This window comes from Sceloporus occidentalis, unplaced genomic scaffold (genome assembly GCF_023333645.1).
Source record: "Sceloporus occidentalis isolate IW3139 unplaced genomic scaffold, rSceOcc1.0.p SCAF_53, whole genome shotgun sequence".
Classification (NCBI taxonomy): domain Eukaryota; kingdom Metazoa; phylum Chordata; class Lepidosauria; order Squamata; family Phrynosomatidae; genus Sceloporus; species Sceloporus occidentalis.
Window position 1 is genome coordinate 3,904,328 of NW_028317033.1, and position 16,970 is coordinate 3,921,297.

The 16,970-nt window shown below is 40.0% G+C and overlaps 1 protein-coding gene across 1 annotated transcript; it reads right to left on the minus strand.

The window, feature by feature from the left end:
• Positions 1-126: 126 nt before the first annotated feature.
• On the minus strand, positions 127-16,139 carry LOC149288234 (YEATS domain-containing protein 2-like). Its single transcript, XM_089491983.1, has 27 exons — positions 16,040-16,139; positions 15,049-15,146; positions 14,721-14,813; positions 13,390-13,620; positions 13,110-13,219; positions 12,665-12,826; positions 12,253-12,364; positions 10,979-11,023; positions 10,494-10,650; positions 9,699-9,923; positions 9,039-9,142; positions 8,377-8,484; positions 7,359-7,511; positions 6,247-6,496; positions 5,997-6,158; positions 5,531-5,643; positions 5,300-5,446; positions 4,393-4,566; positions 3,845-4,037; positions 3,384-3,495; positions 3,024-3,097; positions 2,843-2,922; positions 2,350-2,551; positions 1,668-1,891; positions 911-985; positions 667-740; positions 127-250 (listed from the first exon to the last, which is right to left on the minus strand). Exons 1-27 carry the CDS (start codon positions 16,137-16,139, stop codon positions 127-129), a joined length of 3,702 nt encoding a protein of 1,233 aa, XP_089348109.1.
• Positions 16,140-16,970: the final 831 nt, after the last annotated feature.

The following is a 16,970-nucleotide window of genomic DNA, read 5'->3' on the forward strand; positions in this document are numbered from 1 at the left end:
GAGCATTGTAAAACCGCAGGTCACTCTGTGCTGTAGAGTCACAGGTCCGGCCACGCAGGATCCCGATGGCTCACGTCGTGCTGGCTATGTTGATGTGGGTTAATGACAATCCGAAGCGCAGATATTTTATTTCAAAGGAAGATCGTTATCCGCATTTAACGCACCCATGTGCCGGTTGGTGAGAAAGTCAAATAAAGGAATGTTGCAGATTGCTTGCTGGATGTTGGTAACCGTAATTTCTCTTGGCGCTCTACGCAAGGAAAGCAGGAGTTGGATTACAGACACATGCACTCTTATATTACTTTCTACTAAAATAAATAGTATATTTAAATGAAGAAACCTCTTTGTTTAGAATATTGTAAGATCTAGGGGGAAAGGACTGCAATTCTGAAGAATAGAGGAAAGTCTCTTCCTCCGCTATGATATAAAGCCTATATTAAAAACTGTGCGACTATTAAAACTGTCAACTATTGACACATAAGCACAAGAAAAAAATAAACGGGTTATCAAGGGGAAACCGAATCAGAATCGCTTCAAAAATAGGTTACCTTTGGGGCACAGGGAGTCTAACACATGATAGGAGGAAACATGTAAAAATAAATAAATAAATAAATAAAAAGCTAATGTTTTAGAGCAGCACAAGTAAGCAATTTACATTTTACATACCGATTGCGAGAGGTCATTTGATATCCAATAGATAAGGCATCGCGCAGTATGTCACTCACAAACTGTTTAGTAGCCTAGACAACAGAATACATATTCAGCGTTTTATAATGCATTGGCGTGAAATCACTAATAGTAGAATGTCAAAACAGCGCATAAAGTTTTAGTTCTCATATTATAGCCCATTTTGTAAGCTTGCAGAACACAAGGAAAACCACCAACATTTTCAATAAAAAGGAATTCCTACCTTTAAAATCATTTCTTCGACAGGAGAAGCGTAAATATTTGTTTGCACTTCGATTGGTTGTAAGGAAACGCCAATCTTGAAACGGGGAAAAAGCAGCACAAAAATGTCATGTTACGTGTGAAATCTTTAAAGGAATGCAGACCACAACCAGTGCAGCCAGCCAATACACTAAGCTTTCTAATAGTATTCATTAATTCATTTAATGACTTTTTATTTAATGCTCATATCCAAAAACTATGGCCTGTTTTTGAGCATCTAGGGCTGGAGTTAAAATTCACTGTTCTAAACTATAAAAAGAAATTCAGAAGTCGTACAGAAGATATACCCACAGAGGTCTACAAGAAATAGTCCAAAAGATGGCAGCAGTTTAGCTATTTTAGTGGCCCCGTAACTTTCTTACAGAGAAGAAAAACGCAGAATTTCTTACCAAGAGCTCAGGTATTCCAAACGCAACTGCCTACCCACATTGACACAAATGTATATGTTTATCTTATTCAGATTACCTCTCCTCCCTCTGACCTCTCCTCTGGAAAGGAAACAATTCACACAACATCATGCAGTTCTAGTTCCCATTTAAATAAATTCAGACACACCACCAGGCAAAGAATCACAGAGGCACTAAATGCCGATTGCTCCATACCCACGTAGACGTGACACGCGACAGCTAATGGACGGTTAGTGTAACTGTATTGCACGGATTGTTCTCGTAGGACCACATACCGGACCCATGAGCTATAATGAATACAAAAAGCCTCACCTCTTGTGCCGTGTCTCTAACGAACTCACAGGCAGGACTGGGTGTCAGATAATATTTTAACTCATCGACCGTTTCATTCTCTTTTTCACTTTGCTGCTTCTGTTCTTCGTCTGTACTCAGAATATCCACATCTTCTTCAACTTCGGTTTCCTTTTTCAAAATCCTCTCTAGTTCTTCTACTTTTCGACAGAGAGCCTCCGCAGAGGAGTATGATGTGGGTAAGGCTAAAAACAAATTAAAACATAGAACATACGGTCCAGTGATTAAATTATTTGCATACATGATTTTATATTATTGGAACACGGTGATTGCTCCCAAATTTTAAATTTGAACCGAACATCATCTGTACTGCACAAAACACTGATCCATTCGCTCCAATCGCCATGTGTTGTTGACCCCTCTAACATTTGGCTAATAAACTACATTTTATGCTGAAGCAGTACTCACCTCACATTTAATGCCAACAGTTTGTATGTTCTATCTGGTTATTATCGGGCCAAACATTTGTGCTTTTTTTAGCCAAGAGCTGGCACCTCAGATCCAATATCTTACTATTACAGGAACACTTGTAACACAGTGGCCCCTGATTTCCCACAGTGGCACACTGCTGAAACAAACCCATTCTGTTGTGTTGCACATACAATCACAGTACATGCTAAAAACACTAGACATAGCTTCTTACCCGACTCATTGTCTATACGAGTCAGCACATCCTCAATTGACTCTCGATCATCCCCAGTGGTTTCCGGGTCTGGAGGAGTGTAGCCATGGATGCGACACCAGTGGACAATCTGCTTGGTTTTCAGTGGGCTGACGTTACTGAACTTTGGCTGCCTTTCAATGACGTCTTGCAGCATTTTCCGCATTGTTACAGCCCGTTGCCACTAGGAAAGCGGTTCACAATTAATGATAAACGCTTGTGAGTGCACATAACAGTTTGCTGAAATAGTTCAACGACCACACTGAAGAACAGATCATGACTTCAAACAAAGCCAGCTGGAAAGGGATAAATGCAAACTACATACCCTTCCCTGATAACATCAAATGTTTTTTCCAAACAACAGAAATCAATACGGTGAATGATACAGCATGTTATCATATAAAGACCAAACACATAGCCAAATTAATTTTCAATACAAGAACAGAGACAAACTAAGGAATATTTAAGTCCGTACCTCTGCTGCTCTCCTCTTCCCAATGTTCCAGCTGTAGTATTGTTCCACCGAGCTTGCGCAGAAAGCATACCCATCATCACCTACGCAGGGACAACAGAACCTTACTTTCCCAGTCCTCTCAGTTTTCATCCAATACTTTTTTTAGACAGTAACAATTTGCCTTGCCCAAAATGTTCCTTACTTTTTTCAGCTATAAGTGGGACCTTCTTCACGGTGGCTGTTAGCAGCTGTTTGAAGTTTTGTACGTGTTCCGTTCTGCAATGGATCCATCAGAAATATCACTTAAAACGCATTCAACAATAAGATTTCAAAGACAGATATTTAGAGATTGTCGTCATCCAGTAACTACGGTTTTCGTTGAAAACTAAATATTTGGGAAGGTAAGCTAATGCGGCACCCATATTTTATTTTCACACGGCGTACATACTGGTATTAATGGCTGCACATTCAATAATTACTGTACTTGTTTCTTCAAGCTTGTACTAAAAGAATTAGAATAGCATGTAAGAAAAAAAGACTGATCAGAAAAGAAAAAAATTACTTCACAGAGCAGGTTTCTACGTCCAAACTGTCTTCCGTCTTTACTGGCGCATTTCCAACGCTAAATGCAAGCGCATTGCCGGAGTTAACAGGTGTATCGGGCTCAGTTTTAACTAGAGAAAAAACAAGTATTAAAAGTCAAAGAATGGTTTGCATTCGAAAAGTCTAAATTATGATTCCCTTCCAAACTTCCCATTCTTTAAAGGGAGAAGTTTAAACCTTAAACACCAATTTTCATATATTTGGAGCCAATAACCATGATGAAGTTGCTGTTTGATTTGGTACTATATCTGTACTATTTTAAACATAACGTTTGGATTGGGTATTGCCTCCCATTCATGATAATCGTATGTTTTTTCCCCCACGCTCGTCAACATTCCACCACAGTAAAAACCTCTACTTCTGCGGGAAGGCTGCTCCGCTTGTCTACAACCATCTCGGTGAAGATTGCTTAGTATGTACCTGTTAGCACTGAAGTGGAGTGTGCGGGACTTGGTGTGGCTCTAGAGGTAGTCGCTGGAGCAGAAGAAGTGCTGGGTTTACTGACCACCAATGACTTAACATGCGCTGCACTGGGAACATTTGGCTGCTGTTGTAACGCAACCTTGACGGAGGAATTACTATGGGAGACGGGGGAGCTGGCTGCTTCTACAGGCTTGGAAGAAAGTGGAGAAAAAAAATCAGATCAATTAAGATATTCTAACGAAAACAACGTGCAAACATAAAAACAGGGACAATGGCCCCAACCCGGAAATCTGCTCTGACTGTGAATAACGCATAAGCGCAAACCCTATCTCATCGCTCAGTATTTCATACTGAGTAGATCACCCGAGAAGTAGCCAATGCCATAAATACTGGTATTGCAGAAAATAAATTATCGGTAACCCAATTCCACTTTAACTTCTGGGCACTTTTTATTATGTAACTCATGTAACTCACACTACCCTGACAGTAGCAGAAAGATAGGACATATTCGATTTATATACCCCCACCCGCTTGTGTGCTTTTACCTGCTGTGCAGGTCCATTACCAGACAGAGGCGGTAGCGATGAACCAGCTGCTGTTATGATGCCCCCTGCTACCCTCAGTAAAGTAGTTCCTGGTTTCTGTGTCTGGGAAGCCACCGGCAGAGATTTTAGCACACTTTCTGCTAATTTTGGCTGTGAAGCTGATCCACTGTTTCCCTGAGAGCAGAAAAGGAAAAAAAAAAATCTGTTTGCTAAAGTATCTCTATTAAAACCAAAAGTATGCTGGTATCACAGAACAGCAGCACAGAATAATCTAAAAAGAAACAAAAACATAAATTGGTATTAATGGTGGTTACAACATGGTTTGTGATTCAACTCCCTGTTTAAAACCAGGTTTCCACTTAAACACTGGGGCCCGAAAAAAACATTCTAGAAAGTGAGGGAACAACCTTACCAAATACTCAACGAGGCTCACGTAACATTAAATAGTTAACTCAATTGACATTTGCTGCCAGAAATCACTTATGACACTGTGTTAACTATTTCAAGGGGGTTAGTAATATTCTAACACTAACAAAGGGTTTTAAATGTAACTCTTAATAGTGGCGGATGTTTTAAATAAGTTCAATCCATGCTAACCCTGAAATACATATAGATATGAAACTAAACTATTCCTGAATGTCGACGTCCCACTAGGCACCACTACTTGCATTGTAGATTATTATATGAAATTAAGACAGTTAATGGTTTTTAGCCTCAATTTGGATCCGCTTATTTTTTGTGGTGTTTAATTTAAACGATATAGAATATACATATGTAAAGTGTTATTCTTCATTACATGCTTATGTTCACTGGGAGTCAAATTGCTTAATAGAGAGCAAATCGGATAGAGTCCCGGATATTTAGGTAGATGACATAGGTAGAGAAAACCATATTGTTAGAAACGCACCTGCACAAGTGCACTGGTCTTCTGTCCAGGGGTTACTTTTAAGACCTGACCCTGGGCAGCCGTTGCCACATTCCCTTGGACTACCACGTTCTGGGCTGCCTGCTTCCCGGATGCCTGTTGAGACGGCTGTCCAACTAAAAATGTTCCCTAATGAGAAATGGAAGCCACATTGTTAATAGTAGATAACTTGTATGTCAACAAAGCCAAGTGATGACCAGACATCGTCCTCACCTGTGGCGTCTGCTTCAGGATATAGGAGGTGTAGGTGAGGTGCTGTGGTAATCCACTGGTGGTAGCTGCAGCACCAGTTGCATTACTACTGGTGGACACCCCAGACTGGATATCTGAAAGACCACAGATGAATTGAGTGAAGACGTGGAATCAGTTTGCAAATAAATCAAAAAAGGCATACTATAAAAAAACAAAACATATGGCTTTCAGAATTAAAGCGATTTTAGATGCATGCAGCGCTCCAAAGCCACCCAAGTAGTATTGGTTAACAAGCTGCAGAGATAGCCCAGCTTAAGTGAATTACACTTTTTTCATTTACCAGTGAAAATTCATTAGGCCCATAAAGAGCCTAAGCGTTCCTCAGCCGGGATGAGCCGTGCCTAGACAAAAGTCTGTCATACCACGATGTAATAGGAACGAGCATACTGGGACGAAGACAGAGTGGATTATTAGCGTTGTCACTTACTAGCCGTGTTTGCTGCCCTCAGGATGGCCCCTTGCGGTATGAGAAGCAATTTTCCTTTGCCGGAAGGATTCTTGCTGTTGGTTGTGAGGTAAAGTTTGGTTCCAGGAGGTAGATTGGCAAGGTTTGCAATATTTGTCGCTGGTAGTTGTAGAGTCGCCATCACTAGAAAACGTTCAAAGAATTTGTATCATATTATTTGTATGAAATTACACGTACATGATCCGGCACTAGACCGCACGGAGATCCTTACCAGATCCTTGGGATCCAGATTTCACAGTTGCTGTTGTTACTTGGGTTTTTGATAAGCCCTGCGCAGACTGGGCTATAACATTCCCGCCGCTTACAACAGCTTTCGCCACTCCCTGAGCAACCATCTGCTTCTGACCAACCACTTTGGCAGTGGAAGGAGTCGCTTTGGCAACCAAAATTTGGCCCCCGCTTATGGTCACAGATGGTTTAATGGCTGCCGGAACTGCTGAGCCAACTGGAATGCTGACAATCTGAAACAAAGGGCGATTTTAGTGACTGACTTTCCTGTAACACAAAGGGTCACACAGGATCGTCCCCTTTTGTTACAGACCCACAGAATACACTCTATAAATAACATGCAATGTAACAATGACTGCAATTTACACTTTCCTGCCTTCTTGACACATGCAAAAGGGCCAAAAACGATACGGACACATTTTTCAGTTCGTTTTTGGCCCGTTCATTTGCACTCAGCCCTTACAAAAAAATACTGCAGTTTTTCTGAAGTAATACTGCAGTTTTTTGGACATGAAAAAACTGCAATACTGCACTTTTACTGCAGTATTACTGCACATTTACTGTAGTTTTACTGCATTTGTACTTCACTGTACTGCAGTTGTACTGCAGTTATTTTTGTACGGAGGTACAAATGCAATAAAGCTACAATACTTTGAAGTACAACTGTAGGTTTGCAATATTAAAAAAAAAGTGCAGTAAATGTGCAGTAATAATGCAGTAAAAGTGCAGTAATACTGCAGTAAAAGTGCAGTATTGCAGTTTTTTCATGTCCAAAAAACTGCAGTATTACTTCAGAAAAAACTGCAGTAATTTTTCGTAAGGGAGTTCAAGTAAGAAGATACGGAAGCGGTCGGCAGTGAAGTAGAGACAATTCTAAGCTTTTTGCTTCATTTTCATCCGATTCGTGGGTGTCTGGCCTCGCTTTTGTGGCTTTGTACGAGTCACCAAATCTACCCAAATCTGGTAAATTTGCAATTCGTACGAATCCGAATGCACAAGTCTACTGCTTTTCATTCAATGAATGGGGGGGGGGGACCTAATTACCGACACATTCTCAGTAACAGCTCTCAGTATAAAGTAGAGCTGCTCCGTTACCTTGGAACCTTCGGACGTGCTCAGATTTTTCTGCGGAGACACAGCAATCATTTGATTACCCTTCACGGTCACAATCTGCTGGATAGGTGGCTGAGACGTCGATGGGTTTTCCTGCTGCTGAGAAGGTTCGACAGGTTCTTGCTTTATAATCACCTAAGGAAACATATTTTAAATTATTATTTAAGAGGAAATCTTAATTTTATATAAATCTTGGTGATTTCGTCAAAACAAACATAAATGGTCAAAAGAAAACAAATAGAGGGCAAGAGGAAATATTGTATGTGTGGGTTATAGAAAGGAAGTTGTATTGTTAGGCCATAGAACTCTCAACCAATGGGAACAATTTTCAAATTAATTTTTGATTGGCTAGGATCTCTGGACTTCTGCCAATGGTTCTGCCGTTCAAGAACTACTGATGGTTTCTGAGACGTAAACCTCAACTTCCTTTCTATAGTTCACACAACCACAATTACCGATAAATACACGCTGTGTGGTGAAACACACGTAGGGACAAACTGTACATCTCACTGGCCATATACTTATACTGCTTAGGAGGCTATTGGTATTTTTGTCCTGGCTCTAGTTATTTAGGCAGGATTAGTTAAAGTAGTGATTTGGAGGCACGGGTCCTTTATAGATCCACTATAGGATTCCACCAGCTATTTTTCTCTCGCTTCCATAGGGATCAAATCACTCTCAACGTGCGGTTTCTTTTCACGTGGCCCTGTATTTTTACATCAGGTTAGTGGATGCCATTGGCTATTTCTCTCTCCCTTCCGTTGAGATCGGGTCACTCTGACCAGGCACAGTTTGCTTTCACGTGGCTCTGTATTTCAAGAGTTACTTCATACATTTATAAGAAAAGGACGCTTAATGCACTGAACACATTCCATTAACACGCAACACTATGCACATGCAACACGCACTCCTGCCACTCTTCATAACCCCCAAAAATATTGCATACTAGTGCTCTGGTGACTTGCAAATGCTTTGATGTTTTCCATTAAACACAGTTTACCTTTGTAAATGCACCAAGCCCTCCAGCGACAGTCTTTGGGCTTTGAGCCTTTGGATGACTTCCAATAGGACAGAGTGGAGGCATAGCAGCAAACATGGACTCCTCCTGCTAAGAGGAACACAGAAGCTGTGAACACTCATATACAAGAAGTAGTTTTTTGGTTTAGGTGCAATATACTTCAATTTGAAAAAGAGTATTAATAACTACAAAAATGTTTATATTATAAAATGTATTGTGCATCTTTTACCCAGAATACTTGATAATACGCCGAATGCCATATCATTATGGCTCCAGCATGGCTCTTTATAGCTCTCATTGAAATGCTAAGAAAAACAAGCAAGTGGATAGAAAACACTGTATAGTACTTCACCCAATGCATTTCTGTCTTACAGTCTGGCCAATACTATCAATGGCTCAAACTGCTAGCACATAAAAAGAGCTCTTTTGTTGTAGCCACAGTATAGTTTGGCCTATCAGTACCCAGCCTGCCACGTAAAAAAGTGACAAGCATTATCGGAAAGTGAGACTGGGACAAAAAGTAATTTTGGGCAGCGTTTGGTGCATGGAGCTGAAAAAAGTTCACCCAAACAAAGAAAACTTCCACACTGTGGACTGTACAAAGCGGTGAATAGCTACAGATACGTCCTAAAGGTACGTCCTACCTTAATTGTTGGGGTTGTAATATTGCTCCCATGAACCTTTGGGACTGGAGATTGTGTTCCACTAACAGCTTGTGACGCACTGGAGTGTTTACTGGTGGGACTCCCTATGTTTTAAGGGGAGAAAACATGGCAAAGCTGTTAATTATATCCAAAACCACTCACTTCAGTATGACCCTATTAAAATGAAATAGTATACAAAAATAGAATAGATGTTTGTCTATAATAAGCTAATGTTCCTAGTTGTGATTTACAATTTTGGAGAGCTGGCTACATGCTCTGGTGACCTGTTCTGTACAATCCCTTTCCTGAATAAACACGTTAGACTAAGGGTGCCAACCAGGAGTAAAACATGGATTACCAAGCAACAGTTTGATTTAGAGATTGCAAGCCATGTGAATAAATTCACTGGGCTGATATGGTAAGTACAGTGCAGGGGCTGTCAACATAGCAGCAGAAAAGAAAGAGTGAATGAGAGCATGAGCAGGAACTAGAAGTATCCGCTAAAAAAAAAAAAAATGAAAAAAAAGCTGTTGAGAGAAAGAAAAACACTTGGATTCCTGGAATCTTTCACATGCTTCTAGGCTTGGACCATACGATTTATTAACTCACAGTAATACTTCCAGAAGCCTATAAATTAGAGATGTTGAGCGAATGCAGTACCTGACACAATCTTGCAGCTCATTGTGATCGGCTGGAAAGATTTCCCAGGCGACTCTGCCAAGGTAGACGCCTGCCCCTGTGGCACAATCTTACAGCTGGCCGTGATCGGCTGGAAAGCAGTGTTGCCATGAACTCCGAATGTGAACCTCTGGGTCATTTTGGTTGGTGTGCGCTCAAGTGATGAAGGATGGGGGTAATATGATGGTTCAGGAGCCATGGTAAAACCTTGTAAAAAGGTAAAAATATCCTATATAAAACCTGGGCATATAGTTAATTGTAGACTAAAATAACTTGCCACTAGAAAAAGCCTGAATAAAAAGGTTACTTTATACCATGATGTAAAAAGTCACATACTGTTGTGGGCGTCTGTTAAAGGGACTTCCCAGTGTCCAATGCAGCCCAATCAACAAAGGATGGATACTAACCCCTTAATGACAAAGCCCATACATGTACGGGCTCAAAATGCAATGTTTTCAATGGGTTTAGGGACCGCCCATTGTCCTTAAGGGGTTAAAGTACTTTGTAGGTGTACACCAGTGAGTAAGTGCTCATGTGTGATGAGCTATACAACTGCTGTCGTTAGTAACCTACAAGTTAATAAAATGTTATTGCTCTGGGAACGCGTTTGCACAAAGCTTCCTCGTGTGCTTGGGTGCGTTGGAGTCTCGGTCTGCTTAGCAGTGCTCCATGCAAGGAGGAAAAAAACATCAGGACACAACTATCATAGGCACTAATGTGCATATTAACACGAGGAATCGATTAAACACATATCTACTTAATGCAAGTATTACTTACCCTTCTCGTTGGAATCATGCCCCCCTTTGACTGGAGAAGAGGTTTTAACCAGGGCAGGTAAAGGAGTACTTCTATCTGACTGGCAAGACTCATTCGATGACTGGGAGTAGAGAGCATCTTCTCCAAAGGAGTGTCTGTAAAGCTCGACCTCCACAACCTGTAGGTTGACAACCTCAGATGCTTAACACGTTACAGTAAAATGTCAAGTTTATTTTGTTACACAAGTACCCTATCAACACTTCAGCAGAAATATCATTCAAACCAGTGTTCTGTATGCCTGGTAAAAGCTTTGTATTTGTTCAATTTGGGTATAAGACACCTCGTTACATGGTGGACTGGAGATTGGCTTGTAAACATAACATTATATGACAGAATGCAAGACCTGAAATGTTTGACCATGCGCAGAATTATGAGGTGGTGTATCAGCCTTTGTAAGGAGAATCTGTAAGATTTTAAATATAAATGGGGGGGGGGGTATATCATACCGTTTCTGCTCCAAGGGTTTGCAGACCAGTGTAGGTCCTGTCCAGCTGTACAAATATAAAGAAGATACGCAAGTATGAACACGATTTCACTCATACAACCAGAGCACTTGACAGATTAAAGATCAGTACCTTTTTCAATGCCTATATTTTACGTGTTGTAAAAAAGAAAAAGTGGTTCTGAACTCAACTCCCAGGAAGCTGGGTGCTAGCAGGAAAAAAAACGGACAGCATAAACCCGCTTGAAGCACACGAACAAAGAAAAGGAATCCCAGCACTCCAAACAGCTTCCAATCTTTAGGTTACTTTATTTAGAGAAAGCAACAAAAAAAAAAAAAAAAAAGCAACGTTTCGGCCAGCTTGACAAAGGCCGAAACGTTGCTTTTTTTTGCTTTCTCTAAATAAAGTAACCTAAAGATTGGAAGCTCTTTGGAGTGCTGGGATTCCTTTTCTTTGTTCGTATATTTTACGTGTTGACATACAATATGTAAACATGTAATAAAAACAAGAAACCCCTCTCATGTGCATACCATAAAACCAGCCATCTTAGCTTTATTTTCTCTGCATTATTTAGTAGTAGTAGTAGTAGTTATTTCTACCCATTAAGCGCTTTCTTAAGGACATGAAACTGGCTGGACATGCAAGTTCAGTGGTATGTTTATCAGTATTAAGCATTTTGAAGAATCAACAAGAACACCAGATAACAAGACAGTAAGCAGCAGTCCGAGTAAACAATATATCCACGACAGTACGCAAAAAAAAACAACTGTTTGGTCAATCTCACCTTACCAACTCAACATTTTTAATTATTGCGAGAAAAAAGAAAGGAGGCGCTCTGGATTTGCTTCCAACTCACAGATATTTATATCGGAGGAATCAATCCATTTTGTATCAATGGGGGAATTCTTTGCAACCGAAAAAAAACACAAAACTGTACAAAAAACGTAACGCGGAGTGGAAATTGGAGTCTCAAATGTGGCATTATCTACTAAAATGCCTGTCCTGAAGCCCCTCCAAAGACTTCTTGAACTAGTTAACCACCATCAGCAACTCAATAAAAGAAAGACAAAAAAAAATGGGAAGGAATAATCGTGGAGATTCGGAAAAAAATTGGTTAAGATATATTTCTCTAACACATACAGATAAAGTGGGTTTCCGATGCATATATATATATATATATTGCTTATTTGAATCTGTAAGAACGATAACCTAAAGCACAGAACTTTCAAATGTAGAGTTTTGGAAAACAGACTCCCCCATTTTAAATAGATGCATACCTTTAAGTTGTGGATTATATCTATCCTCTTGTTCCTGCTGTCCTTGAAGTGAATTTGCACTCTAACCGGGAATTCTCCCCAACCACGCCGTGTTAAGTGGAATGGAGGCTCTCTGAAATTAAACGTCTACATTTTTCTATTCAAACACTTATGGATTGTTTTGTTTTTTTAAATTTATACATAAACCTATTGCACAAATAACACGCTAACAACAAACAGCCAAGCTGAGGCAACAAACATGGCTGCTGTCATTTGTATAACACCAGCTGCCAAAGTCACAACTTTACATACATATTTAATTGTATTACCGTGGTAAGAAAACATGGATACATCCTTAACACATTGCAGTAAATGGTTCCACATAAGGTATGAATATTCAAACATATTTAATATTTAACATCACGGTATTTACCGGACTTCCACGAGATCATTAGGTTTGTAACTCGGGTGCAGAAAAAACCAGACCTTCTTCACAAAATGGTCAATACTTGGTTCCTTCCTAGAGCCTCTCACATACACCATCCACTTGTGGGTTGACTGGTCATTTTCCTCCCTTTTGTCCGGAGGAATATATCTGAAGAGGAAGGGATACGCATCGGTAGATATGGTTATATTTAAAATGAGAATATACAAGTTTATAGAATAAAACAAAATGCATCTTGGGTACTGATGGGTCTTTGTCCTTGGTCAGGCCTAGGCCAGTGCCCACAAAACAAACATGGCCGCTTGGCTATTACTATTATCTCTCGTGTCCAGAAATAACCGCAAAATAGGGGACTGTATTGTTATTCACTGATTTAACTACATGAACCAGAGGTATTGGCAACATCACAAAAAGTTTAACTGGAGATACAAACTTTGAGACATTTCCAACAACAATGGTTTTCTTGACAAAACGGCGATTAGCATCTTCAGCCCTTGCAAACTCTTCATTTTGCTGGTCTATGTTTTCTGCTGTGAGTGAATCCTGTAAAATATGAAAACAAATCACACACATTAGCTCATTTGATTGAAGGTTAACGAGAACCCCCACCATTTTTGATCTCCCTTACAATTAATCAATAGGTGAATAGAAAGACATATGAAAGTCATTGAATTAATCTTGGTATTATTTGGAATACACAAACGGCAGTTTACCTTTCTAAGTTTGGGATCAGCCTTCGGTACTACTTTGTTGCCAGCTGTTGCCTTTACATCATTAGCACCATCTTTATCCAAGTACTCATTATGGGTACAAACAGATTCCGTTTCAGAGTTATTAGCAGATGGGGTCTCGGAACGGTTATTAGCAGGAGATGAAGCTCTGGAAGGGGACTCCAAAAACTTCTTTATAGATGGATGGTTTAGAATTGTTGAATCTGTAGAACCCTGTAGGAAAAAAAAAAAAAAGACCTTGGTGTTAGTCCTGAGCAATTTCCATTTGTATCAAAAAAACAAACCTGTCTTGGATAGTGATAGTGAAGAAATAATCAATAAAAGGAAACAATATACAATTTGTACAGAAGTGAAATGGAAAGATTATAGACATGTGGAATTCAGTTTCCCCAAAAGAATACAAATTAATCTAGCGTCACATAATGACTGGCAAAGTCTAATCATTTTCTAATAGTTTTTTCATAGAATTCTCCCCGGTAATCAGATACAAAATAAATAATTGCATAATCAAGAAGTAAGCAGGGCAAGAACATTGGAAACAACCTCGGCACATTCTGGAGTTACTTAATACTATTTAGAAGCCTTATAAGTCAAGCCTTTTGAGTTTGGGCTACCTTCTGTATTTGAATGCCAAGCAGCACTAGAGCATGAAATGTTACCCAGTTTCTTAGCTTGCAGAAGGATCCTCAATGCCAAGGCTCAGCGAATGAACACAGTCCATATAGCCCACACGGTACGTACAGGCATTGGAGTGTATTGGCTGGAAGATGCATATCTATAACCAGCAACGCCTCTTCCGTGCCAGCACCATAGAAACGTAGTAGGAAGGGTGCTGATGCGAGCAAAGGTGTTTCTAATCACAATTCTATTCAGCACACTTAGGCGGCTGGGGAGGCGTTGGACTTAAAGTATAAAAAGACCAATTCATATATTCTGATTCCTTGTTTTAGGGATATATTAATATACTTTGCATGACGTTGGGTACTAAGAACCGACCCTACGAATACCCTCTCAAGCAAAGCCATAAAATATTCTTTACGGGAAAGCGTGGTCCCTTTAGCTCAACTATACACAAGCCTCTAGAATCATAATTTAAAGACATTAAGAAGGTTTCTAGAAGACAGATTAACTCTACATTCTGGCCAAGATACTCCTTGGTTCCTACTGTTTACAAAGTAAGAAAGAAAGGGTAAAAGAAGGCATTGTTCTGTTTTACATTACACAAGGAAGTGAAAATCATTTGGACACAACTCTACCATGCTGCATTACATCACACTAACACAAAAACAGTCTGTTACGCAAGACATGCGTACCTCATGGCCTTTGTTGAGCGCTGCAGATGCGTAGTAATTGGCGACAATGCATGCGCGGAGTTTATCCATCATCCGTCTGGCTTCATTAAGGCGCTGGAAAAAAGGGGAAAACGTAGGAAAAAGAATGGTCAAAAAACGAACATAATAGGTTTTAAACATTCTGCTTACGTCTTTACTTTACACCTAAATGTGCCAATGTATACACCCTCTACGCTGTTTGTTGGAGGTTCTGAAAATTCCAGTACAAATGAATTAATATAACTGGCTAAGAAATTAGTAAGCAAAAAAAAAATCTTTTTGCTGCCTCATTTAAAGAAAATGGCAATACCTGATCAATAACTTCAATTTCATGTTCTTTATTCTTCAATTCAACAGCAAACTGTTCTTTAACAATGGCTTCAATCTTCTGGATGGTAGCATCGCGAGCTGGAATAGCGAAACAGCAAAAAAAGTTAATATAAATATATTCTGAAATTCTTTAATGAGTTTTTATTTTATTGATTCATAAAAATAAAAAAACAAATATTCATACAACGCCAGTCTCTTGCTATGGAAAAAAAGGGGACTGGACAAAATAAGTAACATATCACGTAAGAATATATATATTTCTTATACAGACATGTTGGTAAGTACTATGGGATGGGACATATATATAGATACATCCCATCCCATAGTACTTACCAACATGCAACTGGTTGAAAGAGCTAAAAAAGGGTAGTAGCTATTTTTTATGTGGTTGATCCGTATATGAATAAAAACAAATTTCTGTATTTTTCTGGGCCCTGAGTGGGAAGTCTGGTTCTGAAATATATGACCCTCAAGTCACGCAGGTAATAAACATGTTCTTCTTTCACGCAAATTGCGATGCTCTTAAATGTCTGTATGACAATGCGCTGATGGTAGCCAAATTATTGAGTAAGTAAAAAAAAAACCATTGCAGATGTAAATCTAAATACTATAAATGGGATTATTAATGGGATTTAAGTAAACGACAGTTATTAAGCCACTTCTACTATAAGAGACACAGCTGTCAAGCCCTTCAGTGTTGAAGTTAGAAAGTGGCTGCTCACAATACAGTAAAACACCAAAGATGCGTGAAATGACGTTATATTTCTTTATATAGCGCCGGCAGATTCCGTAGTGCTGTCACAATACAGAACGGTGAGAATATTTAACAGACAATTTAAAACAACATTAACACCCTAAACATACAAGAACAGGAGGAGAAGAGGGTCCTGCTCACGTGAGCTTACAATCTATTGCAGATCAACGGCAGATATCAGATCAGTTATTGGGTAGACCAAAAAACGAAGACATACCTGAGGACTCAATTGCTCTGTGGCGTTTACTGTGATGCACGACCGAGATGTCTTCGTAATCCGGATCCTTGTCTTCAATGGCCCTTTTTACTCCGGACATTTTCATTTACTTCTTGTCAACTAGATAAAAAAACACAACGAAAGCCGTAAACGGAGAATATTCAATTAACAGCAAGAGAGAAAGAGGTGCCGGTTGTCAGATTCCAGTCACACACAACCTTCTTCAGAGAGACTGCAAATTCACACTCGGCATGAATGAATATCACAAATAAAGATAGTGTGTGCTAAGAATTCCTCACACAATTATCGTCTGTTTTGAAGAATCGCGACATGCTGTAGATACCCACAGCACCACAGTGTATCCATCACAGGGCTGTGTTGTGGCACTAGGGAGTTAAATGGCATCTAATGCCAGGCTGCACGACTGCCTATGGTGGTGCTGTGCATGTTTTACATAAGGTGAGGTTCAGTCAATAGTAGTAATGTTACTCACCCGGCAATGCGATGGGAAGGACCCACGCGTGGGGAGAACACGTGACCAATTATGATCCTACAGGCAAATCTCGGGTCTGCTCTGATCCGGCCTCAGCTTCGTGTTTATAAAGCAGACACTTTCTCCGGCAATCGGCGTGCAGCCACAAAGCAGAGCGCCTATCTACTCGATTCACAGCAAGGCCCCCTTGCTGGATAGCACGTGCGTAGATGCCTGCGCCTTTATGTAAATAAAGTACATCGGGCTCAGAGATGTTACGTCATGTTGTAGGAAGCCCGAGGCCGCCATCTTGCACTCTGGTAAACAAAGGGCAGCGGAGAGTATGTGGTAAGTGTCACGTTTAACTGGACAGTCCCGCGTTTGCTCAGGAAAACTTTTAATGGAAGCTTTTGGTATAATTAAGGTCCTTAGGGCAACCATATGATCCAGTATTGCTAG